At 48.1% G+C, this 15,048-nt stretch overlaps 2 protein-coding genes across 8 annotated transcripts in view; both read left to right on the top strand.

Moving 5' to 3' along the window:
* Positions 1–974: 974 nt before the first annotated feature.
* On the top strand, positions 975–8,892 carry SLC35E1 (solute carrier family 35 member E1). Of its 2 annotated transcripts, XM_086767178.1 has the most exons (7): positions 975–1,377; positions 1,972–2,042; positions 2,423–2,560; positions 3,056–3,181; positions 3,708–3,953; positions 4,052–4,300; positions 4,385–8,892. In XM_086767178.1, exons 1-6 carry the CDS (start codon positions 975–977, stop codon positions 4,283–4,285), a joined length of 1,218 nt encoding a protein of 405 aa, XP_086623304.1. In that variant the 3' UTR covers positions 4,286–4,300; positions 4,385–8,892. The 2 variants fall into 2 exon arrangements, with proteins under 2 accessions (XP_086623304.1, XP_086623303.1); XM_086767177.1 differs by having other exon boundaries at positions 4,052–8,892.
* Positions 8,893–9,608: 716 nt separating this feature from the next.
* CHERP (calcium homeostasis endoplasmic reticulum protein) overlaps positions 9,609–15,048 on the top strand; it is a 57,153-nt gene continuing 51,713 nt past the window's right edge. For 3 of the 6 annotated variants that reach the window (XM_086767173.1, XM_086767171.1, XM_086767170.1), the window contains exons 1-9: positions 9,609–9,695; positions 9,793–9,966; positions 11,073–11,254; positions 11,982–12,119; positions 12,353–12,504; positions 12,862–12,973; positions 13,314–13,403; positions 14,029–14,263; positions 14,602–14,780. In XM_086767173.1, the coding sequence (XP_086623299.1) occupies positions 9,671–9,695; positions 9,793–9,966; positions 11,073–11,254; positions 11,982–12,119; positions 12,353–12,504; positions 12,862–12,973; positions 13,314–13,403; positions 14,029–14,263; positions 14,602–14,780 (1,287 nt within the window). In that variant the 5' untranslated portion in view covers positions 9,609–9,670. Of the gene's footprint in view, positions 9,696–9,792; positions 9,967–10,014; positions 10,852–11,072; positions 11,255–11,981; positions 12,120–12,352; positions 12,505–12,861; positions 12,974–13,313; positions 13,404–14,028; positions 14,264–14,601; positions 14,781–15,048 lie in introns of those variants that run through there. The other 3 variants (XM_086767176.1, XM_086767175.1, XM_086767174.1) reach the window with 3 other exon arrangements.

The following is a 15,048-nucleotide window of genomic DNA, read 5'->3' as shown; positions in this document are numbered from 1 at the left end:
CTGTAAGGGTCAACTCACTTGGATGTTGTCCAGGGTGAGACGAGGCTTGACAATCTTTATTTCAGCATGCGAGTATAACCAGTTCTGTGAGCTCCAACAAATGTGAATAAGTTTACAAGGTGATATTTTTCTTGTCAATTTTGTAAACAAGTTCAAATGAAGTTTACCGTGTGCGTATCTGCTGTGTACTCTCATTTTTGCATGAACTCAGTTTCTCTGCCATGGTTTCTCCTACCTGCCTTACAAAATTTATTCTTCTAATCTCAAATTAATACAATGCCATCTCTCTTCTTGTCAATGGATGACACGAAATGGCTCAGCTGCAAATCTCTGGGCATTCACCGTTACCTGAAGTGCATGTTTTTGTAGGTACGTGGCTGACGTAGAAATGTCTTTCGACAGAGCGCATGGCTGAAGGAGGCTCTAGACCCCCGTCCCCCGGTGCTCGCCCACCGATCTACGCCGCCAGCGTTACCTGTTCCCGCAGGCGCTGGTCAAGGCCGGGAACCGCAGTCTCGCTGCCTCTGGGTGCCTGACCCAGGTTTTCTGAGGCTGTCGGCGGCGGCTGCACAGCCGTAAGGCCTGCCTTCCCCTGGGGAGCACGCTCCTCCTGTAAAACCAGAGCAGAGAGGAGATTTTTACAAATTTTTAGTGCGTTTTTTGCACACACACACACCCCCCCCCCCCCCCCCGCTCTCTCCCGGGTTCTGTCCCCTCGGGCTCCCCCGGGCCTAGGCCAAAGTGCCGCAGGGCAGCGGGGCTCCTGTCTGGCGAAGCGACGGGCTCCACCTGGGCCTCCCCTCGGCCCGGGCTCCCGGTCCCACCGGGCGGTGCGCGGGGGCGGGCGGCTCCCCGCCGGGCCCGGGGAGCGGCTCCTGCCGGCACCCGTAGCCGCCGAGGCGGCGGCCCCGCCCCGGGAAGCGACGCGTTGGCGGCGGTGACGTTTTACCGGCGGGCGGGCGGCGCAGGGAGCCATGGCGGCCCCGCTGGCGGCGGCGGCGGGGGGCGGCGGCGGGGCGGGGGGGGCGGCGGCGGCGGCGGGGAGAGGGGGCCGCGGGCCGGCGCTGCGGGAAGGGGCGCGGGTGTCGGCGCTGTGCCTGGCCTGGTACGGGCTGAGCGCCGGCGGGAACGTGGTGAACAAGCTGCTGCTCGGCGGCTTCCCGCGGCCCGTCACCGTCTCGCTGTTCCACATCCTGGGGCTGTGCGGGCTGCTGCCGCCGCTGCTGCGCGCATGGCGGGTGCCGCCGGCCGGCCCGGCCCAGCTGCCGCCCCGCGCCTACCCCCGCTACATCCTGCCGCTGGCCTTCGGCAAGTACTTCGCCTCCGTCTCGGCCCACGTCTCGCTCTGGAGGGTCCCGGTCTCCTACGCGCACACAGGTGAGGCCCGGTGCGTGTGCGGGCTGGGCTGTCCCGGTGCCGGTTGTGCTCGTGCGGGGGCTCGGGGCAGCGGCCTGGAGCCCAGTGGGGTGATCCCGAGTCCGGTGGGGGCTCGCTGCGGTGTCCCGGTCTCTGCTGTCTGCTTGTACGGCGGCCCGCTGCGGTGTCCCGGTCCCCAGGGGTGCTTGTGCCGGTGCCTGGTGCAGTGTGTGCCCCCGTGGGTGCCCAGCGCGGTGTCCTGTGCCCCCGTGGGTGCCCAGCGCGGTGTCCTGTGCCCCAACGCGTGTTCACTTGGGTGCCCAGCGCGGTGTCCTGTGCCCCCGTGGGTGCCCAGCGCGGTGTCCCAGTCTCCAGTGCATGTTTGTAGCGGTGCTGGGTGCAGCGGCCCGGAGCCCAGTGTGTGCCCCTCTGGGTGCGCGGCGCGGTGTCCCGTGCCCCTCTGGGTGCCTGGCACCGTGTCCCGGAGCGCCAAGACCCAGCTCGTGTCTGGCCCTGAGCCCTTCCTCCGTCCCCAGTGCTCAGCCGCTGCTGATGGTGGTGAGTGGGGCTGGCCCAAGCTTCGCGTCCCCACCGACGTTTTCTTTCCGTTCGCAGTGAAAGCGACGATGCCAATATGGGTGGTTCTTCTTTCGCGGATCATAATGAAGGAAAAGCAGACGACGAAGGTGCGGACAGGTTTGCTGAGGTTTCTTCTCTTGGTGGTTTGTGGTGTGCGCTGCTGGCTGGGATCAAAGCTCAGGCTTTGGTTACCTGGGTGAATTTGGTGATTGAAGTTAGGTTATGTGAATTTTACAAGTTCCTTTTCCTTTTGTTGTAAATGTAAAGAAAACATGTCTAAATGTTGAGCGAGGTGATGCTCTCTGATACGTCGGAGTTGTTATAGCGTGTATTGTAGTCACTTAATTTCCTCAAGCTACAGCACTATAAAAGTGAATCCCTTTTAAGTTCTGTTCTCCTTTCCTCCCCAAATCAGTGGTACGTATAAACTCAGTTAAAGTAAAAATTCCTAGAAGATGTAAGCTGTTCCTCTCTATGCCTCTTTCAGGTGTACTTGTCTCTGATCCCCATAATAACTGGTGTCCTGTTGGCCACCGTCACGGAACTTTCCTTTGACATGTGGGGGCTCATCAGTGCGCTTGCTGCTACTCTGTGTTTTTCACTCCAGAACATCTTCTCAAAGAAGGTAATGGTTTTGCTGCTCAGGGGTTTATCCCGAGCCTTTTCTTCACTCTCTGGTGTGGATTTTTTTTCTCCCGCTGACAGCTTGATAGTGGTTAAATTTAACAGTTCATTTGAAAGCTGTGGATGTGTCTACAGATCCTTTCTCTGTAGTGAACGAGTCAGTGTCAACACTAGGCGCTCCTTGAAATCTTAGAAACAAAGTTAAAGTGTATGTCTCGAATCTGCTTAGTTACAAAATGAAGTCTGAGTTGTGTAGCGTTTAAACTGTGTTCTTGTCTTTTAATACTGAGAGCCACGACTCGGGAAACCATTGTTTTTCAAACGGGCATCTGGTTTTTCTTTGTTTGTCCTTGTAGAAAATTCATACTGTAGCAGTATTTACTTGTTTCGGTAATTTGTCTGTCACGTACAGCTGTTACTGTTACACGGCTCCTGAATCTCTGCTGCTGACGTGGGCGGTAGCTGAAGAACGGCTGTTTAATGATTTTTTTGTCAGGTGTTACGAGATTCCCGAATACATCATCTTCGGTTGCTGAACATACTTGGGTGCCATGCTGTGTTCTTCATGATCCCGACGTGGGTTTTGGTAGATCTTTCTTCCTTCTTAGTAGAGAATGACTTGGTAAGTGTTGTATTTGGGAAACTGTTTGCTAGTAAGAAAGAGAAGAGGGAAAAAAACCAAACCCTAACAAACACCACCACTCGTACAAAAAAAAAAAAGGGCGCTTAAGTGTTTCAGCCTGGTTCCTCATCAGCACGGAAGGAACTGTTGTGACATACCTGCAAATTGTTTCATAAACCAATATAAAAAAAAAAAGCATAGTATTTACTGTGAGAGTTCATGTCGGGGTTAGGAGAGGCAGTTTATGTGACAGCGTAAATCTCAGGAATTAGGAGCTGGAGACAGGGACACGTGCCCGCAGAATGCGTGGTAGGGTACGTAGGGAGGTGTTTCCTCAGAGCTGGTAGTTGCACAACGGAACGTACTTGGGTGCCTCTTCAGAGTTAAGTTGCAGCTGTTCTTCCTATCAAGGCAGGTGAGAAGTGACTCAGGCTGTATTTGTGCTTCTTTATTTGTGCTTCTTTGTTTCTTATCTGAAACCTGAGATTTTTCTTTTTTTTTTCTTGTAATGTTTGCTTTATAACAGAGCACAATGTCTCATTGGTCCTGGACCTTGATGCTGCTTGTAATCAGCGGATTCTGTAATTTTGCCCAGAACGTCATTGCCTTCAGCATTCTTAACCTGATCAGCCCGCTAAGTTACTCCGTCGCAAATGCCACAAAAAGAATCATGGTCATCACAGTGTCCCTTATAATGCTTCGCAATCCGGTTACCAGCACCAATGTCCTGGGGATGATGACAGCTATCTTAGGGGTCTTCTTATATAACAAGGTAAGGGGCTTGGTTTTTTGGTTTTGTATGGTTTTTTTCCTAGTTATATTAATATGTTAGGTGATACCTAAGAAAAATTTTCTTTCTTTCTTTCCTAGACAAAATACGATGCAAACCAAGAAGCAAAGAAGCAGCTACTTCCAGTTACAACTGCAGATCTTGTGAACTTGGACAGGCATCGAAACACTCCTGAAAAGTCTCAGAACGGACTGACGGCGTTCGCACAACATGGAGACTACCAGTACGGTCGAACCAATATCTTAACAGACCACTTCCAGTACAATCGGCAAAACTATCCAACTGCCTACAACTTAAACCGTTTTGATATATAGAACCCTGGCAAACAGGTAGAGACTGTGATATCAGAGTGTCCCCAGCATTATCAGAAACTTTCCGTACATCCATGAATGTAAAGCCATTTTATTGTACAGTTTTTTGCAGAAGGGAAGGTGCGTGTATAGTGAAAGCGGTACAGACCTTCAGCTTCCGCTGAGCGGACCTGTAGAGGTGGAACAGCTAGATCGACACTGGAACTAAACGCGTAGTGTAGCTCTCGTGCAGAGATTCTGGTGAAATGCCCGAACAAAACTTCAGAGTAAGATACCTGCTGTCACTGCTCCTCTTCGGAATCTGTCAGCTGATGATTCCTTTGGCAGCTAAGTTCTGGCCAGTATTTTGTTTCCACGCTGGTAACGTCACCTTTAATTTGTTCTCTAGTGTGTTTTAGTGATACTTAGGGGAGACTTTCAGAAAGAAGTGAAACTTCAGACGTGCTTCTGGTTGTCTGGTTTGTCTGCTTGAGGAGGCTTGACGTAGTCATCAGTTGCAGACAGGTAGGCTGGGATTCACCTGGAGCAACTACGAAACTTCATCTGGGTATTAATTACTTTGTGCTTCCATTTTTGATGACAAACCAGAAGTGTTTCTGAAAGAGTAGGCAGTGGAAAGATCCATCTCTTCAGGAAGCATACTTCAGGCATAGAGAAACAGAACTCTCTAAAACCGATGTTGTCCCAGTCGCTGCAGGTAACGAGCAAACCTTAAGATGGTCGTTGTTTTCTGAATGATGTGGTCCTGTGACTCCAGGCGTGGCTCTTCCTTGGCAGTACAGAAAACGCCTTCACAAATAAAGTGTTGGAGTAATACAATTATTTTTTTTCACTTGCTTCACACCTGTTCCTCAAAAACTCTTTTGTTGCTTTAAAAATTGAAAGGTTTAAGGTGTTTTCTTCTTAGTTTCATGCGTAAATTATGCTCTCTTATATGATTAATATATTGTGAATACATTAGTTTGAATAATCATCATTCTTAATTGTTTCTTAAGTCTATCTTTTTAGCCCCTAATTGTTTTACATTTCTTAATTACTGGTGTTGGAGTTGCTGTGTGCATTTAGCCTGACTTCTACTTTCCAGAGAGAGTTTATTTTCTATCCTGCTGTGTTCCTGCAACTCCCCTCGCTCAAATAGTAAATTGCTAAGAAAAAAGTTATTTGAATTGGCAGTAAACAGATAATTTATGATTGTGAAGAACTGACAGTATAAATGAACGTACTTAATTCTGGACGAGTTGATTTCTGTGCATCAGTTACTGCATTTGTGCATGAAAGGAATGAAACTGGCTGAACGTGGGTTTCGCTGAATCACATCATGATTACTTTAGCAAAAGAAGATTTTCGGGGCCTCCTTTCCTTAACAGGAAAGCTGTTGTACAGTGAGATTTTTGATAGCGTAAGTATTATGTTTTTACTAGAGAGGTGGATAGCGGTGGATGCCGGTGACAAAATTCAGGGTGTGGTACAGAACACTCCTTCCTCTTATTTATTACTTTAAAAATGACCGTTTCCGTGGTGTGAGGTGATGATTTGGCTCCTTTCTGGATAATAAAGAATATGTTTTTAAGTGCAAAGTCAACCGGATCTTATTCTTTTGGCTGACCATGGGGGCAGTTATGCAGACTGCCTTCCACCGTGCAGTCCAAAAGAGGAAATGGTCCTGAAACTTCAGAGATGGGTTAAATACGCTGCTCATGCTTGTGAGCAAAACTTCCCTGGTTTGACTGGAGCAGAATCTGTTCATACGAGCTTAGAACTTGGGCTTTTAGTGTAGAAAATCTAAATAAACTGTTCCCTAACCCTGGTTAACAAGAACAAGACAATGAGGAAAAGCATTCTTTCAAATGAAATTGCTTTTGCCTATTCCGGTATTAATTTATGTACAATTACTTCTTTTTAATATGGGAAGCTGCAAAATGTGTATTTCTGAGGCTCACTTCCCAATATTTAAGTGCTTTCACGTACCTGCGATAAGGATAGTGTGCACTCTGGATTTGGGTTAGATTCTGGCTCTGCGCAAGACTGATTTGAGGATGAGACATTTAGGCTGAGGTTTTTAAGGGGGCTGAAGTTCTCCAGCTGCTTTCAAAGGGAGCTAGCTGTAAACTGTTAGCCTCCTGCACATCTTAACTGTGTTCGTTGTGCCTCTGTTTCCCATCTGGAACATAAGGATGATTCTTCCCTACTTCACAGGGGGATAAAATACCCCCAAAAAGTGGCAGTGGGGGCCCCAGGGACGTACTGTGAGCTCCCCTGCACGTTTTCTGGTGTGTCTGCTGCTGCACCATCTTCATACAACTTGAACAGTTACTTGGAATGAAGCTCCACATGCTGTATTCACAGAGCAGAGGCTTTATTACATATCTTCAGATGGTTTCCTTTGAAAGAATATAACCAGGTTTTTTTTTTGCAACTCTTTGCAGAGAAAGCTTGCGCTGCACGCTTTCTTTTTTTTCTTTTTTTTTCTGCACGCAGACAAAGCTTGCTCAGCTTTGTCTGACAAGAGTACGGCAGCAGGTGAGAGCTTTCTGTTCAAAATACTTCGTCCCAGATTCCCGTCTGGGTTCGTGGCCTCGCTGTGCCTCTGAAGCAGGCACTACTGTACTCGCAGAGCAAAAAGGGACTGACCCAAAAGGAGGATATAATCTCTTCAGGGCCCGGAGAGTGAATCTCTTCCCTGGAGACTGCGCGACAGCGTTCGTGCTCTTCTAATTCAGGTCTGTGGTCAGCAGGGGTAATTTAGTGTGGCAAAACATGTAATTAAAATGGTGAAGTGAATCAGTAACGAGAGGCGGTTCTGCTGAGTACCTGAATCCGAGTCCTTAAGCAATATGCCCACATTCAGGTAAAGGAAGTTTCTGGTACTGTTGTAATATATATTTTAATCTTGGACCGCTGGGAGATTTTGTTTGGCAAGGTGAAACATTTGTTTTAACATGGTTTGTAAATTAATGACGTATTTAATTATGTACATAGGTCCGTAGAAAGTACGGAAACACTGGAATAAAAAGGGCGTATCTAGACAATCACGTATAACGACCCTGTTATTACACCGAAGTGAAGGGGCTTGGTTTGGGTTTTTTCCGTGCGGGAAGCTTTGGGAGCGCCACACGTCAGGAGTAACGGCCACTTGGGAGAAATTGGATTCATGTTTTGCTGTACGGGTGTGATAGCTGGTGGGATGTTTCCCTAGGTGGAAACTGCGATGGTTTGGATGCCGTAACTAGCGTTGGGACGCTGGGCACTGGTATCCTTAGAAATGTTTCTGTTGTGCATTTCTAACATACGTGTGAATGCATCACAAAACTGCAAAGTTCTCCCCAAACCAGTCCTGGATAGTTCTAGAAATACCAGTGTGAAGGAAACCAATCTTTCCCCGCTACGTGTGGGTTTTCTGTTGTAGTTGGTGCTCTTTGAAGGTCTCTCTAAAATACTTCCCTTGCAGATTCAATTTTAGTACCCAATAGTGATCAGAGCATCTTTATCAATTGGTAAAATGCTTGTGTTTTTAAATAACCAAATGCTAAATAAAATTGAGGCAATACTTAGGCTTTGTAGTATACAGTGATTTGTAAAAATAGCGTCGATAATTTGGGGTCAACTCATGACGATTCCTGATTTCTTGTGTTCAAACCCACATTTTTCTGATGTAGCATTTTGCAGCAGAAGGAACTTCTGCCATGTAGCTCTTTGTGAAAAAGGTGCAATATAAATAAAGGGAAAATTTTGTTTTTCTAAGGCTTCCATTTCTGAACCATGTTCTAAGCTGTTAAAAATAATTCTGAAATATCTTTGTGGTGATGGTACAGGCTGGTAAAACAAATTTGTTAATCCTGAGATGGCAAGTGTATGATACAATCGTATTATGTAGATACGTAAGTGCAAATATGGCAGTCACCGCCTATCTTCTTCAATTTTTCTTTTTTTTTTAATTTTTTTTTTATGTTGATACTCCATAAATCGATGTGAATATGGGTGGTTTTACCAAAAAAATAAACCCCGCACTCCTTACTGTAGGAAATCTGTCACTTAAGCAAATGAACGCTTTTGTATTGTTTTCCTTTTTTTCTATTTCAACTCTTGTTCTGTGAACTTCCGGATGTTCCTTGGCTGGATTGTCTGCAACGTGCCGCTCCAGCCCGTCAATACCGCTGCTGAAGCTGGGATCTCTGTACGGGGTGATGGGAAGAAACCTCACTGGTGACTTCCAGGTACCGGTGCGCTTTCCTGTCTAAAATAAGTCAGGTGTTCAGACGGTTTTTGGCAAACGCCTCCGTGAGGTAACTGCAGCTTTGGAGCACTTTGTGGAGAAACCATTGCTCTGTGCTGAGGAGCGTGGCAGCCTGGACGGGGACTGCGTGGGCTTCAGCGTGTGATGTTTGTGTTGGGATGGAAGCGGGCAGCAGGAATTTTGAAGTTTCTTATTTCCCGGAGTGCAGAATGATGTAGAATCGTGGTCAGATTCTATCTGATTTGTGTGTCTCTTATTTGTTATTTGGATATATGGAAACATCCATCTTTCTGAGTTTTTATATTCTGTAGATAATAAAGTGGGGCCTTCATAGTATGTCTTGTTAAGAATAAAAAGTTCTGCCTTTTTGTGAGGATGTCTGTGAGTGTGACTAGAAATCCTGTAAAGTGTAATTTAATGCCCAGAATTTAGGATAGTGACTACAGCTCCAGACGAGCGTTAGGATACTCCGGTTTGCTTTTAGCCTCTTACGATTCCCGGCTTATCATTTCCACTTGTAGATGCAGTTTTCCTAAAACATTAAAGTACACCAAAATTATCTGGGCCCCACTTTTGAGTTTTGATGCCTAGTTCTCATTTGAACGGCTTCGCAAGTGTGGTGGGGTTTTTTGAATCGCGTAAATGGAGGGAGTTCAGCGATTTCTGCCCTGTACCTGTCGACGAGGACGTGAAGCTGATTCCTTGCACTTGAAGGAATGTTCTCCTGCATCCAGCAGGTATGTAGTTGTGTATTTTTATCTCACTTTGAAAAATAACGGGAGTGTCGGGTGCAGGGAAGTTAAGAACCAGGAAAGACTTGTAGATTTTCGATTTAACTGCATCAGGAAATGAAGCCACTTAGGAAAAGCAACACTGCTGAAGCGACGTCCCGCACAGCACCTGCACGCTCTTTCCTCGGCAGCTGCATTTCGGCCGTTCCGGGCCAAGATGGCTCCGGCAGCACCGCCCCCGCTTCCCGCTCCCCAGGCCGGGCCCGCGGCGCCTCGTTCGTGACGGGCGGGAAACGGCCGCACGCGCCCTGCGCCGGTCTCCAATAGCGACGGGGCCGTAAAGCGCGGCTGCGCGTAGCGCCTCGCGGCACTTCCGGCCGGTGCGGCCTAGCAGCGGCGGGCCCGGCCCGCTGTCCCGCAGCCATGGAGATGCCGCTGCCGCCCGACGGTGAGCGCGGGACGGGACGGCGGGGGCAGGGGAGGGCGCGATGGGGGGAAGCGGCGTGGCGGGGCCGGCGGGGGCTGACGGCGCTGCCTCCCCACAGACCAGGAGCTGCGGAATGTCATCGACAAGCTGGCGCAGTTCGTGGCGCGGAACGGGCCCGAGTTCGAGAAGATGACGATGGAGAAGCAGAAGGAGAACCCCAAATTCTCCTTCCTCTTCGGGGGCGACTTCTACGGCTACTACAAGTACAAGCTGGCCCTGGAGCAGCAGCAGCGTGAGTGGGGCCCGCGGCTCGGGGCCGCTCATGGCCGCGGCGGGCGCTGCTCCCCTCCCCCGCGGCCGCTGGCTGCCGGCCCCGGCTGGCGGAGCCGCTTTTCTCCCTCCTGGCCTCGCTCGGCCCCGCCGGGACCGGTTTGCAGCCTCCTCCTGCCCTCTCAGCGCCAGGTGGTTGGCTGAGCCCTGCCCGCGGCTCTTCACGCCCCCCCGGTTGCGGGTTTGGAGGTAGGGAGGGGTGAACCGCCGGTGCCGGCAGTGCGGGGAGCCGAGCTCAGCGCCCGGAGGGCCCTCAGGAACAGGGAGGGCAGCTCGGGGGCTGCTCTTGGCTTGGGGTCATTGCTGTCCAAGCGCACAAGGAGTTGCTGACACTCCTGTTCTGCGCCATCCACCCTTGACTCACAATTTTTGTTCGGCGTTAATCAATTACGCAAAGCGTGAGGGTCTGTTTAGAACCAGCACGTTTTCACGTGTGGGCTGGTGACCACAGATTTCTTTGAGGCTTTAGAAGTTGTCCTGGTTCGGGCAGGGATGGAGCTGATTTTCCTCGCAGCAGCTGGTGTGGTTTGGATTTCGTATTTGAGGAGTGTTGATAAACACGCTGATGTTAGGAGCTGCTGCGAAAGAGACCGAGGTCACTGTCCGGCTTTCCAGGTCTTGCTAGCGTGCAAGTGCAGGAAGCTGGGAGGGATACAGGCAGAACAGTTGACCCAGACTGGCCGAAGAGAGTATTCCGTGCCTTAAACGTCTCGTTCAGTCTAAAGCGGGGTCGGCTGGGATGGATGTGGCTCTTGCTCTCTCCCTCTCACTCCTTTGCTTGCTGCTCGGTTTCATTTCCGTGATCGCTGCTCGGGATGGGCTGCGTCGGTCTTTGGGACGTCGGGTGGTGAGAAATCTTGCATTGTTCATTTTGTATATTTTATATCCTTATATTCTGTTATTACATTAACTTTCCTTTGCTATTCTAGTAAACTCTCTTCATCTTGACCCGTGAGTTTTCTTTTCTTCCGAATTCTCTCCCCCATCCCACTGGGGAGGGGGAGGGAGCGCGAGAAACCGTGTGGCGACTGGGGCTAAACCACAACAAAAATTTACTTTGTCTGATAGTGTTGTGCAAGCAAAGTCAAGATATCGAGGCCACCGCACAGATCCAGCCGCTGCCGCAGCCGTCCCTCCCGCCGGCTGCGCCCATCCCAGCTCCTCAGGGCACTCCCTCCGTGGAGGAACTTATCCAGCAGAGTCAGTGGAACCTGCAGCAGCAGGAGCAGCATCTCCTTGCCATGAGACAGGTTGGTTTAAGCTCTCACCTGGTTTATCCGAGCCCGCCAGTGGCTGTAAAAGTTAGGAGTGAAGGAGGAGAGGAAGGCTTCCTGCTGACTAGCGCTGACGGCACTGCGTGTTAGCGAGGAGAGAGCTATTTGCTTATTTGTGTTCTGTGGCAACTGCCGTCGTCTCCTTAAGACAGACGTATCCGACGTGCTAGCAAGACTGGGTTGTGGTTATGACAGCTTATCTGTTATACGAGAAGCCGTGTTGTTCTGCAGAGTGGAATAAATGAGGCAGCTTTCGTCTTTGTGTAGTGCTGCAGGTTGCTGGGCGCTGCGACACGTTGCAGCCTGGGGTATTCTAAGGTGGGTTCTGTTTGGGGGTGGAGGGGAACGGGGCACTTGGCACAAGCTGGGTGTTGCAACTTGGTTTCTGCCTCCTGGAGGAAGGCAGTGTGCCTAGATTAGCCTCTATACGTTTAGGAGCTTTCTGCAATTATTCTTTCATGATGGAGAGATTTTAGAGGTGAAATGAACGGGACTTTTCCTGAAGAATGAGGAGAGTTTTCTTCTCAAAACCCAATCACTGCAGCCTTTATATGTGGTCACATTGCTCGTAAAGGGGCTTGGTCTTCGAGGTGGCTGCTTGCGGTTAAGAGGACGGGGATACAGCAGCTTCGTTCTCCAAAAGAATATTGGATGTAATATAATTCTTTTTTTTTTTTTTTTTTTTTTCTTCTTTTTTTTCCAGGAACAAGTCACATCAGCAGTAGCCCTTGCAATTGAGCAACAAATGCAGAAAGTTTTGGAGGAAACCCAGTTAGATATGAACGAATTTGACAACTTGTTGCAGCCGATAATTGACACTTGTACGAAAGATGCAATCTCAGTAAGTGCTCTAAGTCTGAGCAGGTCTTTGGTGGGGCTGTGGATTCGGTACAATCTGAATTTTGAGATTGTCTGTGTAGTAAACAGCAGCTTTAGTGTTTTGTTGTGTGGTAGGTGAGATGGTAGCTGTCACCTGAAAACTTCCCTTCCTACAGTTACTTCAGAGCTCTAGGAAGTCTGTATAGTGTGAGCACGTTAGACCAACTTAAAATATTTTAAATTTGCCTTTTTAAGGCTGGCAAGAACTGGATGTTCAGTAACGCAAAGTCTCCTGCGCACTGCGAGCTGATGGCTGGGCACCTGCGCAATCGCATAACGGCTGAAGGAGCTCACTTTGAGCTGCGGTTACACCTCATCTACTTAATCAATGATGTATTGCATCACTGGTAAGAATTAAATCGTAGTTTTCAGCTTGATGTTTTGATTAATTTGGTGAAGCCTCTCTCCGCTAGATACTGTGTTAGTTTGACAAGTCACTTTTAATTTTTAATGTGTTGATTATTTTTAGCAGCCGTCTGAAGATGTCCATAGCTGGCACAAAGACCTAGTGCCTTAATAATCAAATTTAGCTTTTACTACTTTGTGTATTTGTCCTCCAGACAAGAGTAAAAATGTAAAGGAGGGCGCTCTCATGAATCCACTACTTTTAGTACAGCAGAAGCGTGGATGAATTTAATATTACAATTACTCTTAGTCTTATTGTGAAAGGCAGTAACTCTTCTCTTCCCATCCGTTTTTTGAAGCCAGCGGAAGCAAGCGCGAGATCTTCTGGCCGCTTTGCAGAAGGTGGTTGTGCCTATTTATTGTACCAGTTTCCTAGCAGTGGAGGAGGATAAGCAACAGAAAATTGCCAGAGTGAGTATCTGCATTTGGTTTAACTGTATGTGTGCTTTGTTAGGGTAGTCCTAGGCAAATTCACAAATTGGAGGATGGAAGAGGGCCACTGAGATTTTTCTAGTCTAACTTTTATAAAGTCTGTCACAGAATGTGCTTTGGTTCCTGTGTAAACTAGAGTTTAAAAGTACCGAGGCTTTATTTAAAAGTTATTGTAATGATGAATGCATCTTTGGTGGTTCAAAGAGAAGTGCCGAAATCCTAGGTTTTTTGACAAAGCTAGAGACATTAAAATGCTGTGCCTCAGTTTTTCTCTTATTGTTCGTCATTTCTGAAACCTTTCACTCTTGAATTTGTGCAGCTTCTTCAACTCTGGGAGAAAAATGGGTACTTTGACGAGTCAATTATTCAGCAGTTACAGAGCCCGGCTCTTGGACTTGGCCAGTACCAGGTTAGCCACAAAAGTAACAGTTTTCTTATTTATGTAAATATTTTGAAAACAAATTTAGGAAATGTTTTCCTTTTTTGAAAGGTAAATATTAATCTCATGTCATTGTTGTCCCCTCCTTGAAGTCCTTCACCAAGGATTACAAAAATAATGTAAAATATAACCTTGCTATTTCAAATATTCAGTAATGCAGCTGCTGATACGATCCTGTCTGTCTGCGTTTGTAACTGCCACAGCCATGTACATACCTGACAGTGTGTTCTCTCTTTATGGAAATGAATGCTTGGTAAAAAGAAAACTAAAGAAACCATTGCTTTAAATTGTGTACAGCAGGCATAGGAATTGTCGTGGCAGCAGGAACTGTTCATTTTTAGCGTTCGTAATGAACGCTGTTGATTTTAGCTGTATTTGAAAGCTGGGCATTGGTACAGACGGTGGATTCTGGCCTGCAGAGAATGTTTTGGAAATCTTCACGGTGTAGGTTTTCCTGCCAGCAGGTTGTCCTGCGTTCTCGTGCATCTCTTGGGAGGGGATGGAAAGCAAGAAAGGAGATTCTGAAAGAGCAGATAGGAGAACTGTTTTAGGTACGATGTTAACTTTTTCTGCTTAATTTATCTCATTTTATCAGGCAAATTTGATCACTGAATACGCAACGGTAGTACAGCCTGTACAGGTAGCCTTCCAACAGCAGATTCAGAACCTGAAAACTCAACACGAAGAGTTTGTAAACAGTTTAACGCAGCAGCAGCAGCAACAAATACAAATACCGCCGCTGGAGAACGAGGTGAAGTCAACGCCCCCACCTCAAGCCCCCACCGCAGCACCAGCCTCGGCTCCACCGTCTGCTCCGGTTACGCAAGCAGGTACTCGCCTGTTCTGGAGACCTGTGCACAAATCAGTGGGTGGCAACAGTGTGAATTATTTTTTTTTTTTCTCCTTTTCCAGTAGTGAAGTAGTGTGGTACACTGGTTTGGTTTGGGCAAAAGCCTGAAACTGTTTGGAGGCTTGCAGCTGGTGCAGTCTGGTGCCTGAATATAAAAAGAACCAAACAGACAAATGTTAAACAAATCAGAAATCCTCTCTCCCAGTGGCGGAATGTTTACACATCCCGCAAAATTCAGATGGAGCCTGTCGTACGTGTGCTGGTGTTTATTAACTACACGTGACCTGGATGCTTATAACAGTCTCCAATTTGTTTCAGATGATGGTAAATCTCAGCTGCCTCTGGCTGGTTCTACAGAGTACGACACAACAGGGTCTGGAGTGCAGGATCCCGCCTCGGGTGGGCCACGTGGCCCTGGATCTCATGATCAGATTCCTCCAAATAAACCACCCTGGTTTGACCAACCTCACCCTGTTGCACCCTGGGGTCAACAACAGGTAGGGAACACAGCTCTGAACCGGGAAGTGGAGGCAGAGGTTCAGAATGCCCTTCTTGGTTGTGGAAGCGTGGTGAAAAGCTGTAAAAGTAACAAATCCAGATTCAAATGCCGAGCTGTCTCATTCTGAGCAAAGGCAAAGTATAAATTGTATTTGGTCACCATCACGCTTTCCCTATGGACGAGCAGAACAAGTACTGTCTTGAGTACTGAGCTGTTTGGTTCAGTAACAGTTTGGTCTTTTCCTGTCTTTTCTCTGAAGCTGCAGT

Source organism: Chlamydotis macqueenii, chromosome 26, assembly GCF_036417535.1.
Source record: "Chlamydotis macqueenii isolate bChlMac1 chromosome 26, bChlMac1.mat, whole genome shotgun sequence".
Lineage (NCBI taxonomy): Eukaryota > Metazoa > Chordata > Aves > Otidiformes > Otididae > Chlamydotis > Chlamydotis macqueenii.
Note: the sequence above shows the minus strand (reverse complement) of the source record. Positions and strands in the feature narration are given on the sequence as shown.